The 13,769-nt window shown below is 37.1% G+C and overlaps 2 protein-coding genes across 3 annotated transcripts in view; one reads left to right on the forward strand and one right to left on the reverse strand.

The window, feature by feature from the left end:
* The window catches only part of NUP42 (nucleoporin 42), a 223,017-nt gene that overhangs the window by 126,183 nt on the left and 83,065 nt on the right, over nt 1–13,769 (forward strand). The gene's annotated exons all lie outside the window — the stretch shown is intronic.
* HYCC1 (hyccin PI4KA lipid kinase complex subunit 1) overlaps nt 1–13,769 on the reverse strand; it is a 34,466-nt gene that overhangs the window by 12,184 nt on the left and 8,513 nt on the right. The window contains exons 4-8 of one of the 2 annotated variants that reach the window (XM_075704594.1): nt 9,709–9,888; nt 6,163–6,243; nt 5,596–5,711; nt 5,170–5,265; nt 398–514 (exon numbers count right to left, since the gene is read on the reverse strand). In XM_075704594.1, coding sequence (XP_075560709.1) covers nt 398–514; nt 5,170–5,265; nt 5,596–5,711; nt 6,163–6,243; nt 9,709–9,888 — 590 coding nt within the window. The remainder of the gene's footprint in view (nt 1–397; nt 515–5,169; nt 5,266–5,595; nt 5,712–6,162; nt 6,244–9,708; nt 9,889–13,769) is intronic. The other variant, XM_075704595.1, reaches the window with a different exon arrangement.

The following is a 13,769-nucleotide window of genomic DNA, read 5'->3' on the forward strand; positions in this document are numbered from 1 at the left end:
AAGCTTTACACATTAACATGATTATCAAAGGGTAAATGACATCAGCATTTCAGAGAAAGAATAATAAGACCTTTTTTCCTTAACTAGACTGATGTCAAAACTAAGCATGCAAAAATGCAGACAGCAGACAACAGTTGGAAAAGGGTTTTTTTAAAATATTTTTTCACATTAGCAGTTATACCTATTAAGTGCTGTTCTAGCCCTCTCTCCCCAATATGACTCAGGTAACTTCAGCTAACTAGCTGGAGAACTATGTTCTCTTCCTGACGACCTTATCGCTAGCACAGCATCTGTCCACTACAAAATAAAACATTTCAAAGGTAGAACGCCTAAATGAGTGTAGAAATTAAGCTGACATTTCTTTATTTTGTATGCATATGAAAAAAATACAACTTACAAGGCATAATAAATCCCTGTTAGCATTTGCACCATGAATTCAGATGAAACTGGAATCCTACTGTTGACTCCCTTGTACTTTCTCACTTGTTGGCGAGGATATCCACAGACACAAATTCTAAAGAAAGCATGAATTTGTCATTAGCAAATAATGTAGAACCACCTTTGTACAGAACTCTACAAAGCTAGGTGTTTAGTATATATTTTAACTACAATAGACCCACAGGAAGGTATCTATCACCAACCCAGCAGGCTATTTCCTATTATGGAAGAAGGGTATGCCCTCTACTGGCAGAGTTCAAATCCTTCAAAATGGAGACATCCTGGACACTCCTGTTACATTTACACAACAGTGGAACATGAAACAAAACTGCCAGTAAAAGTCATTCTGAATCATACAATCGACGCATTTGCTGCAGAACAGACAAAAAATAAGTTAATGGTATTTAAGGAAATGAAGCAGCATAACTATTAATATTACAGACAGAGGCATAAATGTCATTGCATAAAATACGGAAGTTGCATATAAGTTTCCAAGCAGAGAGACCAGAAGTGACATATTCATAAAACTATTCTAAAAGTAAAAGTCAGCTTTAGAATTTAGTTGTGAACTAAATTTCACATCAGGTTCTGTAGTCAAAACATTTTGGAAATCAAAGATATTGGGTAGTTAAATATTCAATTCATAGGCTATTACTGGACTTCTCGAATGACCTTTAATGACATTAATTAAAGTATTTCCTTCCCCAAAGCACAGACTAGAAGGTTTAGTCTCAGAAAGCTTCAATACCAGAGAGCTTGTAAAACTCCTCTTAAATCTATTTTCTTCCAGAAAAACAACCGAGTTAAGATTGTATTGTAGTACCTTTCCAATTAGATCTGTAATAGGTATTTCAGGAACCTTTTTTTATTAATACTAAGTTTGCCACTAACCTACTGCACTTTGTGCTCTCCTTCTCTATCCTGCTTTGGCTACTAAAAAAAAAAAAGAAACCCCACCCACAAAAAAACCCACAAAACCCCAACAAAAAAGCAGACTGTAGCCCCAAGATCTCCATGGCTCAGCAACTCTCCCAGCATGTACTTCACACCTAGTATGATCTAAATTTGACTCTTCATGCTGATATCACTATATCTCCAAATAAAAACAACAACAACAACAACAAGACTTTAAACACTTCATCAGGAAAGACAGAAAGCCATGCTAGTCACAACATGCAAGGAAACAAAAGCATCATGAGATGTTTATAAAGGGAGAATCATAGAACAGTTTGGGTTGGAAAGGACCTTTAAAAGACCATCAATTTCCACCGCCCCTACCACAGACAGGGACATCTTCCACTACATCAGGTTGCTCAAAGCCCTGTCCAACCTGACCTTGAACACTTCCAGTAATGGGGCACCCACCATAAAATATTTCTTTCTTACGTCCAATCTAAATCGACCCTCTTTCAGTTTAAAACTGTTGCCCCTTGTCTTGTCACTACAGGTCTTGACAAAAAAACTCTCTTATCTTTCTCATAACCTCCCTTATATATATTGAAGGGCTGCAACGAAGTCTTCCTGGAGTCTTCTCCAGGCTGCACAACCCCAACTCTCTCACCCTTTCTTCACAGGAGTGGTATGCCATCCCTCTGATCATTTTTGTGGCCCTCCGCTGGACCCGAAGGTCCACAAAACAGGTCCACGTCTTTCTTTTACTGGGGACCCCAGAACTGGATGCAGTACTCCAGGTGGGGTCTCACGAGAGCTCAGCAGAGGGGAATAATCACCTCCCTCGACCTGCTGGCCACACTTTTGATGCAGTCTAGGATATGATTTGCTTTCTGGGGCACTAGTGTATATTGCACTGTATCCCCAAGCCCTCCTCCACAGGGCTGCTCTCAATCCATTCATCCCTCAGTCTGTATGGGTTTCAGGGATTGCCTCAACACAGGTGCAGGACCTTGCACTTGGCCTTGTTGAACTTCATGAGGTTAAGATACCTATAGGAATAGGATACCTACCCTCTATGCACTCATCTGGTATTGAAGGTAATTCCATAAACCCCAGGCTTGTGCTGCCACTTTACAGAGTTGGTCAACTGCTACTCTGAGCACCAGTATTTAGTCATAATTCTCACTGAAGTTTACAATCCTAAATACAAACTTCTCAGGCTGGCCTAAACCAAGATTTAGGTGACTGAATTCAAGAATTCAAAGTCATATTTCTAAAAAAAGGAATTTATTTTGCTTAGTTTTGAATTTTGATTTTCAAGAGTAGCCAAGTGTGTTCATTTGTAACTAACTGCAAGTTTTCCCCTAAATTTGATATTGTTGTTGGCCAGAAGCACAGACTATTTAAGTACTCCTTGCTTATTCATTCAGACTTTAGACGCTGATTTTATTATTGTTGACGAATACATTACTTCAGATTGCATTATGATTTGTGTGTCTCTATTCCAATGGCTTAAAACTCTAAATTTTTAGAAACCAGAATGCAAATAAATTTGTATCTCAAAATACATAGTTCACCTGCAAAGTATATGCACAGGTAGCTAAAAGAAAAATCTTACTTCCAGTTAAGTGAATCAAATTGACTCTTTGTTAAATATGCTTAAGATGTTTGAATAGAACGAGTTCACCCTCTCATATTTCATTTTGTCCATAGCTGGTAAAAAGTTAAAGCATGAAAGATGTTTTTCTGATTCTTACCTCGTCCTAAACTACATGAGCCAGTTACTGAAATTAACTAGGTTGAATAACTCCTCCACAAAAATCCCATCCCATTTTCGTCCTCTTTATTCCTCAGAAGAGGCTATTATTATGCAACCTGAGCAACACCTCAGTTCTAGATAGTCTGTAATTCCTACCAATGATTAAACTCAAAGATAATACTTATAATCCACTAAAATAATAAGCATTTCAGTGTTCTGTAAAGCCTGAGGGGTGGAGGCAGCATCAAGTAAGTGTCCAGTTTAAACAAAAATGCTAGTTTACATAAAAGCCATCTAACCAGGTCATTTTTATGCTGATGTATATTTTTATGCATTTACTAGATGCTACTGTATAGGGACACAGTAAGTATTGGAGGGGGGGAATAGTGAACTCACAGTAGGAATGTGATCAGTTAACACTGACAGTTATATAGAAAAGACCTTAATGCAGACACTCTATTAATGGCAGTATTGATTAGTTTTAAAAAGCCCTACTCTAATCTGAGTTACTTCCTCTAAAAAAGCTAGAATGACATCAGCAGAACTGCTTCGCTTTACATCAAATATTCTTATGAAAAGAGACTTAGTAACTGAAGATGCCCAAATGCAAAAAATCTGGATTTACAACACTTGAAATCAGCACAAAATATTTTGTGCTGCAATTGTCCATTTACAGTTCATGTTTGTAAATAAGAAATACTAGAAGCTTTTGCTTCTTCAGAAGTCATAAAAATTGAATTAGACTTACTAGAAGAAAGCACATTCATTGTAGATTGCTTTCATACAGATCTTCCAAAAGAAAACTAAATTCAACACTGCTCAAACCAATTAGAAGAGTTATTCTATAGATTCTTCTGAAAATTTTGTCAGCACCACATCCAAACAGGATACTGAAAGATATTCTGGTCTTCTGACACATATTCCCTTGAACCCCTAAAATACTGTCAGGGCGAGATTTTCAGTAAGCAGAGAAACATGGATGCCAAAACCACTAGGGAGTGAAGAACTAAGATAAAAGTAAAATTGTATAGTATCAAATAATTCAGTATCCAAAGATTCAACATTTTAAAGTAGAAAGACTTGCTTGCATCTACTGGTAATTTGCTTGGGTATTTTTGGAGGCTTTTTAAAAATTATTTCCCCCAAATACAGTCAAAACCTAATCAAGCAGAATAAGCAACATCAGTCTCCTGTCCACAATTCTTAGCTTCTAAATATTTTCTACATTAAATTTTAGACCAGCATATGTAACAAAGGTCTTGTAAAGACTCTTGCAAATATCGCCAAGCACTCCAATGCTCTCTCACCTCCTCTGAAGAGGAGAGGATCTTACAGGCATCCATTACAACGTCTTGTTTGCGTGAGAAACCTGGGAACTATGACTGGTAAAAAGTTGCTGTAGTTGACTTCTAGATCTCTCTTGGGTTTCCTGGGTTAACAAGAGCATTCTAATTTTTTTCCTTAACCCAAAGCCCACTTTCAAAAATCTAGAGATAGACGTGTGTACTACCAGTTCTTCCTCTTTGAAAAAAGAAATGGATCAAAAATAGACACTGTAATTAAAAGCTGAGGTGGGTTGGGGGGGGGGTGGAGGTGTTTTGTTTTTTGAAGTAACAGCAGAGTTTAGAAATACCCCAAGTATCTGTAAGAATGGATGTATTTCTAGTTTCAAGATCTACTATAATTTCAAGAAAGCTGCAACTTGCACAGCATCCAAATACATTTAGTAAGCTTGCAATGCAAAATTTACCAACATTTTAGAAGATATTTTTGATTTATTTAGTTAACACACCTACAACTACTTTGATTAAAAACAAACAGTTCCCTTGCTTTCACTTCTCCACTTAACAGCACTGCATATAAGCCAGGTCATTGCTTCCCCATTTTGAGATCTCAACCCAGAGTTATATAAAAGATACTTTAAAAGCAAATAATGCAGCTATAAACACTTATGAAAAAGAGTCAAGTTTACAAGCAGCTTTTAGGAACCTGGAGCTTTGTTTGTTTGTTTAAGTTCAACTTGAAATGCTATCAGTTTGAAAATGCTATTTTAAGTGTAATCAACCTAGAGAAATTACCTTGAACAAATTTGACACAACGACTGAAGAGAAACTGCAGGCATGTAGCTTAAGGCAGCATTGTAACAGAGCAGAAGAAAAGTCAGCACTTCAAACCTGTGATTTACAAGAAACATTAGAATTACATTACCATTTTTGAAAAGAAAACAAGTTTGCACAGAAATTTGCAAGAGTTATTTGAACAGATTTGGTATGCCATTTCAATAAAATTGACAATTGAGTAGTTTGGTTCTGTAAGCTTTTCCTCTTTATGCAGTAATATGTGCTGCTAGTCTTTCTGCATCTACATTTACACGTTTACAAACAAAAAGAACACCACAAAACACAGCATACACCTATCCACCTTCAGCCTGTAACTATGCTAAAAATGATAAGCAGTTAAGATTCATTAGTGATTCTCAAGCAAATTCTATTATACAATTTCACCTGTTCTGTGCTGTTAACATCTCCCGCTGAGGATGAGGTCCACTGTATACAACCCTGGACAAACCATGCTGCGATAAAGCTCCTTCAGTGAGAGCCATGGAGCCAATGCTGGAAGGCTAAAGGAAAAATGGTCGTTCAAAACATGTCCCCCTGAAGTCTTGCTACAATGCAAGTGAAAATGTCTTGCTACAATGCAAGTGAAAATAGACAACAATCAGCATCACCATATTTGTACATAAATTTTCAACAGGTTTAAGGTTCTCTGACTGCTTAGCTTTGAGAAGAACTCTTAGATTTGAGAAGTTATTTTACACCAGATAAGGTATATTGCTTCGGAATAGAAAAAAAAAGACATAGCTGGTGCACAGATATTATGGAGTTACAACTACTCAGTCTCGAAGAGGCCTCAGAGACCAGTTAGTAGTACTTGGAACACCAAGAAATATGTTTCTATGTCATCATGCAACATGTTAAAACTACTTTTCACTTTTATTCTTAACAAACAGGCCCCCAAGGCATACTGCCTTTCTCGATCAGTAACAACTTTATGTTGTAGATGTCACTTACTTCATGGTAGACTGAAGGTTTGGACAAAGATGGAATTGTGAAACTCAGCACTTTGCTATGACCCTCTTTGTCAACTATCTCCTGAAAAAGACAAAAAATACCAATGGTTACACTGTACTACAGAAACCAGACATTCAAAAATGTTAAATGCTGGGTAGGGGTGAATGGATAAAGAAAGCCAACAAATGATTACAGGGACAGATAGGGATACTATAACAATCCGAGCTACAAGCTCGAAATTATGTCTGTATTTGCTTTCTGTCACAGTGCATTGCTTTGTTTCTGAAAACTAGTCAAATGACATAACAAAAGGCACATGCATTTGCATACATAGTCCACCTTAAAACACTAATTGGAAATCTCAATATGTTTAAACAGTGCTCTTTTTTAATTATATGCTATTTGCTGATTGTGAAGGTTAATGCTCAATAATTCTGTTCTGAGAACTATTTACCCATCAAGTAATGACTCTACAAGTAATTTGTTTTGGAAATATTATAGCTCTGGAATGATTGCAGCCTCATATGGTTTGATAGTATCAGACATCATAGTATTTGCAAAAGCCCAAGTTTGATAATTCCGTATTTATAGGGAGAGTTAAGAGAGGCATAGCTTTAGAGAAGCTACTTTCCTGCAAGATACCACCACAGCAGTATCTTGGCAGACTTCTCACTCCTGTAAGTTAGCGGAAGGCTAATGGGTAAGGCAAAAAAAGATGTGCCTATGTATCGCAGAAGAGCACGGAAGTACTTCAAATAAAACTTCAGAAGTTCCAAAGCAGACCTGACCAATAACCAACACCACACATATAAGAACTTCCCCTGCCCCCCAAATTTCAGCAGCAGATTTCATTTATCCAAAGGCAGAGATTAGAGAGGAACTTCAGTGTCTCCTAAAACCCATACCTTGGAAGCCTGAAGGACTAACTTCACATAGTAATTATTAAAATTCATGGCTTAAAGTAGAATACAAAGCAGTAAAGGAAGACTGAGGAATGTCAAAAAGGCATACAGAGCTGTTCTGTCTGAAGAGTTATACAGCTCCTCCGCTCTCCACATAAACCACTGGTACTTTAATTTTCAATATTGCTTCTGCATCAACGTGAACAGTTTCCTCAATATATGGGAAGAGAAGGGAAGAGAAACTGGCTACACCCAAACTTTTAAAATCTAAAAATATCAATATTTTGACTCTTCATTCTAATCAGATTTGTAATTAAGTTTCAGGAGTGCATTTCAAGGTCTGAAGCATATTAAAAAAAAAAAAAAGGTACCTACAGCCAGGAAAGCCAAAAATATCAACTGCATGCACTACTACTGTATGTCTCCAAGCTGAAGGTAGAACAAACCAGTTCATGATCTCAACATTCAGCCACAATAATTCCATACTCCTGACAATGTAGTGAATTTAAAATTATTCTGAGCAATACTTAGTTTTTCAACTTCCTTCAGTAAGAAACTGCAGGACTGTTGAGCATGTTAATTCCCTCAAGTTCCAAGAGACCACCATACATATTTACAGAAGGATTACTATTTGTATGAGGCTACATCTTTCCTCTTGCTTTTGAAAATGAAGTAGCCAGTTAAAGAGAAAATAAATATCTAAGCAGGTCACCTACTACCTTTTCAACCTTGTATACTGATGAACAGTGCCATCTTGACTGTTTAAGTCACAAATTTGTACATCAGAGGGGAAGAAGTCAGCATCAGTAACACGGCATTACTTGAGCGTAAGCATTCATTAGGTCTTAAAGCAGAAGGAGGTGAAAAAAATGTTTCAAAAAATCGGGTTGGTCTACAGCTTCCTACAGAAGCTTGCTGTAAAATTCTTATGACCCCAAGCAGCTGGAGATGGACAGCTATGTTACTAATTGAGGAAGAAACTGTTCATAGCTAAGAGAAGACATTACTGGACTGGTTTCAAGCTTAACTGTAAATGCAATCTCTTCTAGGAGAAAGACAAGTGACTATAGCCACATCCCTCAACCATTTTAGATGACTTCATCGTGGAAATAAAGGAGTGAATTGACTTAAGGCATAAGATATACCAAATGCTTTCCAGGAATGCTTTTCTTCTCAGATACAACTAAGCACACAGAAAACCTCATCTGAGACCTCACCTGGAGTACTGCATCCAGCTCTGGGGCCCTCAGCACAAGAAGGACATGGACCTGCTGGAGCGGGTCCAGAAGAGGGCCACCAAAATGATCCAAGGGCTGGAGCACCTCTCCTATGAGGCCAGGCTGAGAGTTGGGGTTGTTCAGCCTGGAGAAGAGAAGGCTGCGAGGAGACCTTATTGCGGCCTTCCAGTACTTAAAGAGGGCCTACAGGAAGGATGGGGAGAATCTTTTTAGCAAGGCCTGTTGTGACAGGACAAGGAATAACGGATTTAAACTAGAGAAGAATAGATTTAGACTGGATATAAGAAAGCAATTTTTTACAATGAGGGTGGTGAAGCACTGGCACAGGTTGCCCAGAGAGGTAGTGGAGGCCTCATCCCTGGCAACATTCAAGGTGAGGTTGGATGGGGCTCTGAGCAACCTGATCTGGTTAAAGCTGTCCCTGCTCACTGCAGGGGGGTTGGGTGAGATGACCTCTAAAGGTCCCTTCCAACCCAAAGCATTCTATGATTCTATGAAAACACATGAAGCCTGTACTCTGCCTAAAGAAGAGTTGAATATAAGCACTCAGGTCTTTTCAGGTAGACTTCTGGGTAAAAAAGTGTTTTCACTTGCTTGGTAAAGACACTTGAGATTATTTTTTGAAGAAGGATGGGAGCTGCCTTCTCCAGATTTTCAGAAAGGGAAGAGGAGACTTGAAGTTCATCACTGTTTCACTTTCCCAAAAGCCTTCCTAAAACATCCAGAACTTACAGACTACACTGAAGAGAATCACAATGGACATAAACCACTAAGCTTTTTATAATAACCATAAAAAGACTAAATGCATAACTAAAATATGGTGCTTTTAAAGGTTCCTTCATAATTCTGTTCTTCAAAGCAGTAATTCAGTAACAAACAGTATATTTTCATACAAAATATGAAAAAAAAGTCAAGGTTACTACAAAATGAAAGGAGACCTTTAATTTCTCAAAGCTAAGCAATGTGTTCAGCAGTTGAGTACTAAGAATTTGCTGAACCTGATTTTTTGTGGTTTCTAGACAAGATAGTCAAAATACACCAGAAAATATGGGCATCTACTTCAAAAGTAGCACCTCCAAAAGCCCTCAAGTAAGTTTAATCACCATACCAAGAATTAAGCAACAAAAAAATCGAGGACTACTTTGGCTCCTTCAGCCATTATTGCATTAACACTTTGCAGGAACCACAAGAAGAGCAGAGAAAATATTCACCAAAATAAAAGAATAAAAGTTCATGTTGCAGATTTCTGACACAGATGCCAATTTGAAGAGTCAAAACTGACATACTCAATCACTTAATTTAAATTCTGAAACAAAATTGTTAATTATTGCCCAGTAAAATACTCTATAGTAGTCGCAAAAGCACACTAGTGTTTTCAGGCTGAATAATTACATGCAAATACAAACCAAGTTATAAACTCCTAGGAGAAGAGCCTCTATGCATCCACTGCTCTGCAAATCTCTGCTGGCTGAGACAGCAAGATAGCACCACATCAATTCCGGCAGAAACTGCAGCGTAAATCGTAGCAACTGTTCCTCACCACTGCGATAGAACTCAAAGAGCTGATGGCAAACTGGCTCCAGAAGCTGAAATAAATTACAATTGTGAATGAATAAAACATTACAGGAAACTGTAACTTTGTGTGGATCAATCCTTTGGACAAAACCGTAAATTGATAAACGTTACATTTTAGCTATTAGGGAGTGACTGATGCAATAACCGCTCAAGTCACCTTACACACTTTTCACTCCTTATAACATACTTTCAGATGATAAAAGTAGAGCCTTCCATTTGACATGAAGAAAGAATTCCAGTGGCTCCTTCCCCTCATTTTTGGCTCACTTCCTCCAGCCTCAAAGGCATAAATAGAGGATACTTGTTATCACCACACCTCATACCATGCCCTCAATATCTCTAATATACAGGGAAAGTACCTGAACAAAAGGTCTTGCTATTCTAGAGCTCCAAGAGTGTTCACACAAATTGCTGGAACCTTTTACCCACCAAGTGAGAAGAGCTGCATAACACTCAAATTCAAAGTATTACAATAAGTTAGTATACAGTAGAATTAGTTGACTTTTCCACTCATTAAAATCGTCTAGAAACTTCAATGTATTTACAGGTTTGAGACAGAAATGGGAGGCCTTAAGAGTAATTTTACAATCAAATTTGTTAAGCTGATATAAATGGAAGTAATATGTTGAACTGGAAGTAATACATCGAGTTAGAACAAGTTAAAAAAGACTTAAAAACAATGAAGAAGTCAGCTTGCACTGTGTTTCTAGATTTAATGCGCATTCTGATGCTACCACCTACCTCCACTAGAGGACAAAACCTAGTGTTAACCATCATGTGTCAATGTAAGTTGTATTTTTATTTTGTCACCTAGATAGGAGATTTCCTAACCCAAATGGAAAATACTGTCAAAACCAGTAGGCACTTTCAAATCCAGCTGAACTGGACACTGAACTCTCAAGCAAAAACTACAAAGCACATACTCAAAAATACTTTTTGGCAGCAAAGACAGCAAACCATCAATAAGAGTTTGGAACTGTAAAAGGATTTCTTCAAAAAAAAAAAAAAAAGTGGGGTGGAAGGGAAAAAGGGGATTTTTAATTAAATCTAAATCATTTATTTGCAAGTAATAACAAATAGGACCACCCTAAGAAACTACCCCCGACAAAGAATCTAGGCATTTGTGTTAGCAAACTTTATGAAATGAAATCTGAGATTCCAGCTATTTAGAATTCATTTTATCAGCTCCAGCTAGTATATTAAAAAAAGCATTACATAAAATGTGACATACTCCAATTGCAAATCTCTGAAAGACAGGATTCAAATGTAACACACCTAAAGGACTAGTTTTGCTACCTTGTTTCTTACCTCCAAGATTTAACATCTTAGCAGTCCATCTACATGACTCAGAGAAATAGACTCTAAATTAATTTCAAAACTAGGAATGTTCAGGCTAGTAGCAGACCTTCACTGAAACGTATTCCTGCACAAAATCCCCAAAAGTTTCAACATGAAAATGATGGAATCCAAACCAGACATGCATTTCGGAGTATTTTAGAGACTGCACTGAGAAAAGATACCATAATCATTAGAATTGCCACTGCACTTCAGTTCAGAAAGCAAAGTATTACTCAACACCTTTCTGAAAATCCTTTAAAACTGGAATATAGATACGTACTTTACTGCTAGTAACACCCAGCTCACGTTTTCTATTTATTTTAACTATAACACTCAGTTCTGCTGCTGTTTGTCTGGGTCACACCTTCAGTTGCTCAATGGAGCAAGCTTTCAAAATGGTAAGAAACCCACTCTTCTATACTTTCCTCCCTTTTATTGCAGCAAAGGAGGCAACACCACTAGAAGAGCATGCTAGAAAAAAAAATCTGGTTGCTTTCCTAAGTTCTTCCTCCTGAATACAAAGAAAGTTGAACCAACATTTCTTACCTCCCAAAGTTACTTCTGAACCCAAAGGATCTTAGCAGGTTTTGGTTCTTTTTAAGTAGTAACTTGGGACAATCAGATCCATTCACAAAAAGAGGAACTTCTAGCTTCTGACAGATATAGCTTTCTCTTTGGAAAATTCAACTGTGAAAAAATCTACAGCAAAGGCAAAAAAATCACGCCAAGCTAAACTAGTCATCAGTTTTAAGAGCAGAATATCAAATATCCTTCTAGAAAACTTTACCAGCACAAGTGCTTTTCATCTTCAGCTTACATATTTCACATAATTTGCATGTTTCCTTTAATGAAGTATCAGTTCAGAATGATGTGCTTGAACTTTAAAAGGCACATAAATAGCTATGACAGGTATCCATGTTCACATCGTTATCTCAGTTGAGACAGCTTTATATCAGCACATTTAAAGGCATAATCATTACAAAACCAGATTTTCTTCCTCAAAATGCCACCACATGCTACAACCTAATATCAAAACACACTAATGATTGTTGCTGTTTCAAGATAGTGTTTTACACTAAAACAGTTCTAAAAGGTATCTAGACTGAAATGTTTTTTAATGCTGGAACAGAAGAATGTTGAAGCAATTTTATCCCTCTTCCTTTTAAGCTGCATCCAAATCCGTTAGACACTCCAAACACTTTCTACTTTCTAATGTAAATACCTGCATGGCTACTATCTCAAAGGACAGCAACAGTGTTTTAGGTAGAAGAAAAAAAATCTTGAATTTCTGAAGAAAAAAACCTCAGAATTTTTTTCTTTTTTTTTTTTTTTTTTAAACTGTTGGACTCTTGAGTCAAAAGTCCTTTAAATCTTCACATCTACTGAAGACTCTCCTTGTACTGAATTACATTTTTCACCTACCAGTGGCCCAGGAACCTCAAAAGTAACTAACAAAGTATTTACTAACAAAGATACTATGAATTGGATACTACTTTGCTATAGCAAACAAATAATTCATTTATCTCACAAATTGAGTATTAATTCTTTGGAAAAAACAAACCAAAAAAACCCATACGAAAAGCAAACATGAACCACAAGGAAAATGCAGTCACCGATGCAAACACACATGATTACTTTTCAAATACTTAAAAAAAAGAACACATTCATCCCCCCAAAACAAGATTAGTCACAATTTTAAGGTGCAGATAATTATTTTATTATATTAGAACTACATATATTCAAAGGTATACAGATGGAATTGTTTGTTTTTAATCTCAGCAGTATTTGTAGTATTCACGCATTAATCCTTCCCTTTCGCATTACATACACAAGATAAGAAAGGACAGCACGTATCCTACACTGTAAAGCAAGCTGTCATTACACAATGCAACTAACAGATCTCAAATAACAGTTGAAAGAAATTACTTGTCTTTTTAACTGCTAGTTTTTAAGTATTTTCACAATGTGGAAAGCTCCAGGTAGCCCTTTCCACAAAGTGACAGGTAATTGGAGAACAGCCCAAATAAAAACTGTTCTCCCAAAGCAGCACAACACTCAGTATCAGCACCGGCTTTTCATTTCAATACAAAGTCTCACCAACAAGGAAATCATTGATACCTTACCCCCAGAATTATCCCAACAACCTTTTTGAGCAGAATTTGCAGGGCCTTGACCACCCTGCTACTGAGGTCCCTGAGAAACCTAGTGATAGCCAGAAGTAGTAAGAAATCAGAGAACATATGAAATTATCAACTTGGCTATCAACAGGCAGACTCATCAGATTAATTTACATGTTGATACGCATTCTGAAGACCAGACAGGCTTGACTCAATAGTTGGAATGACTCAGAATGCCTTTTGGAGCAAAGCAAAATTACATTTCTTCTTTGCTGGAAAACCTGGGAGTTTATCAGCAGTCTCTCTAAAAATGTATATATACTGAAAGCATTTTATCCTCTGACCACTGCTGGCATCATCTCAAACTCTGGAAAGGTTCCTTATGCTGGGTCTTTTCAGAAGAGGAATTAAGCACTTGGTGCAATTTTAAGACAATA

This window comes from Pelecanus crispus, chromosome 2 (assembly GCF_030463565.1).
Source record: "Pelecanus crispus isolate bPelCri1 chromosome 2, bPelCri1.pri, whole genome shotgun sequence".
NCBI classification, from domain to species: domain Eukaryota; kingdom Metazoa; phylum Chordata; class Aves; order Pelecaniformes; family Pelecanidae; genus Pelecanus; species Pelecanus crispus.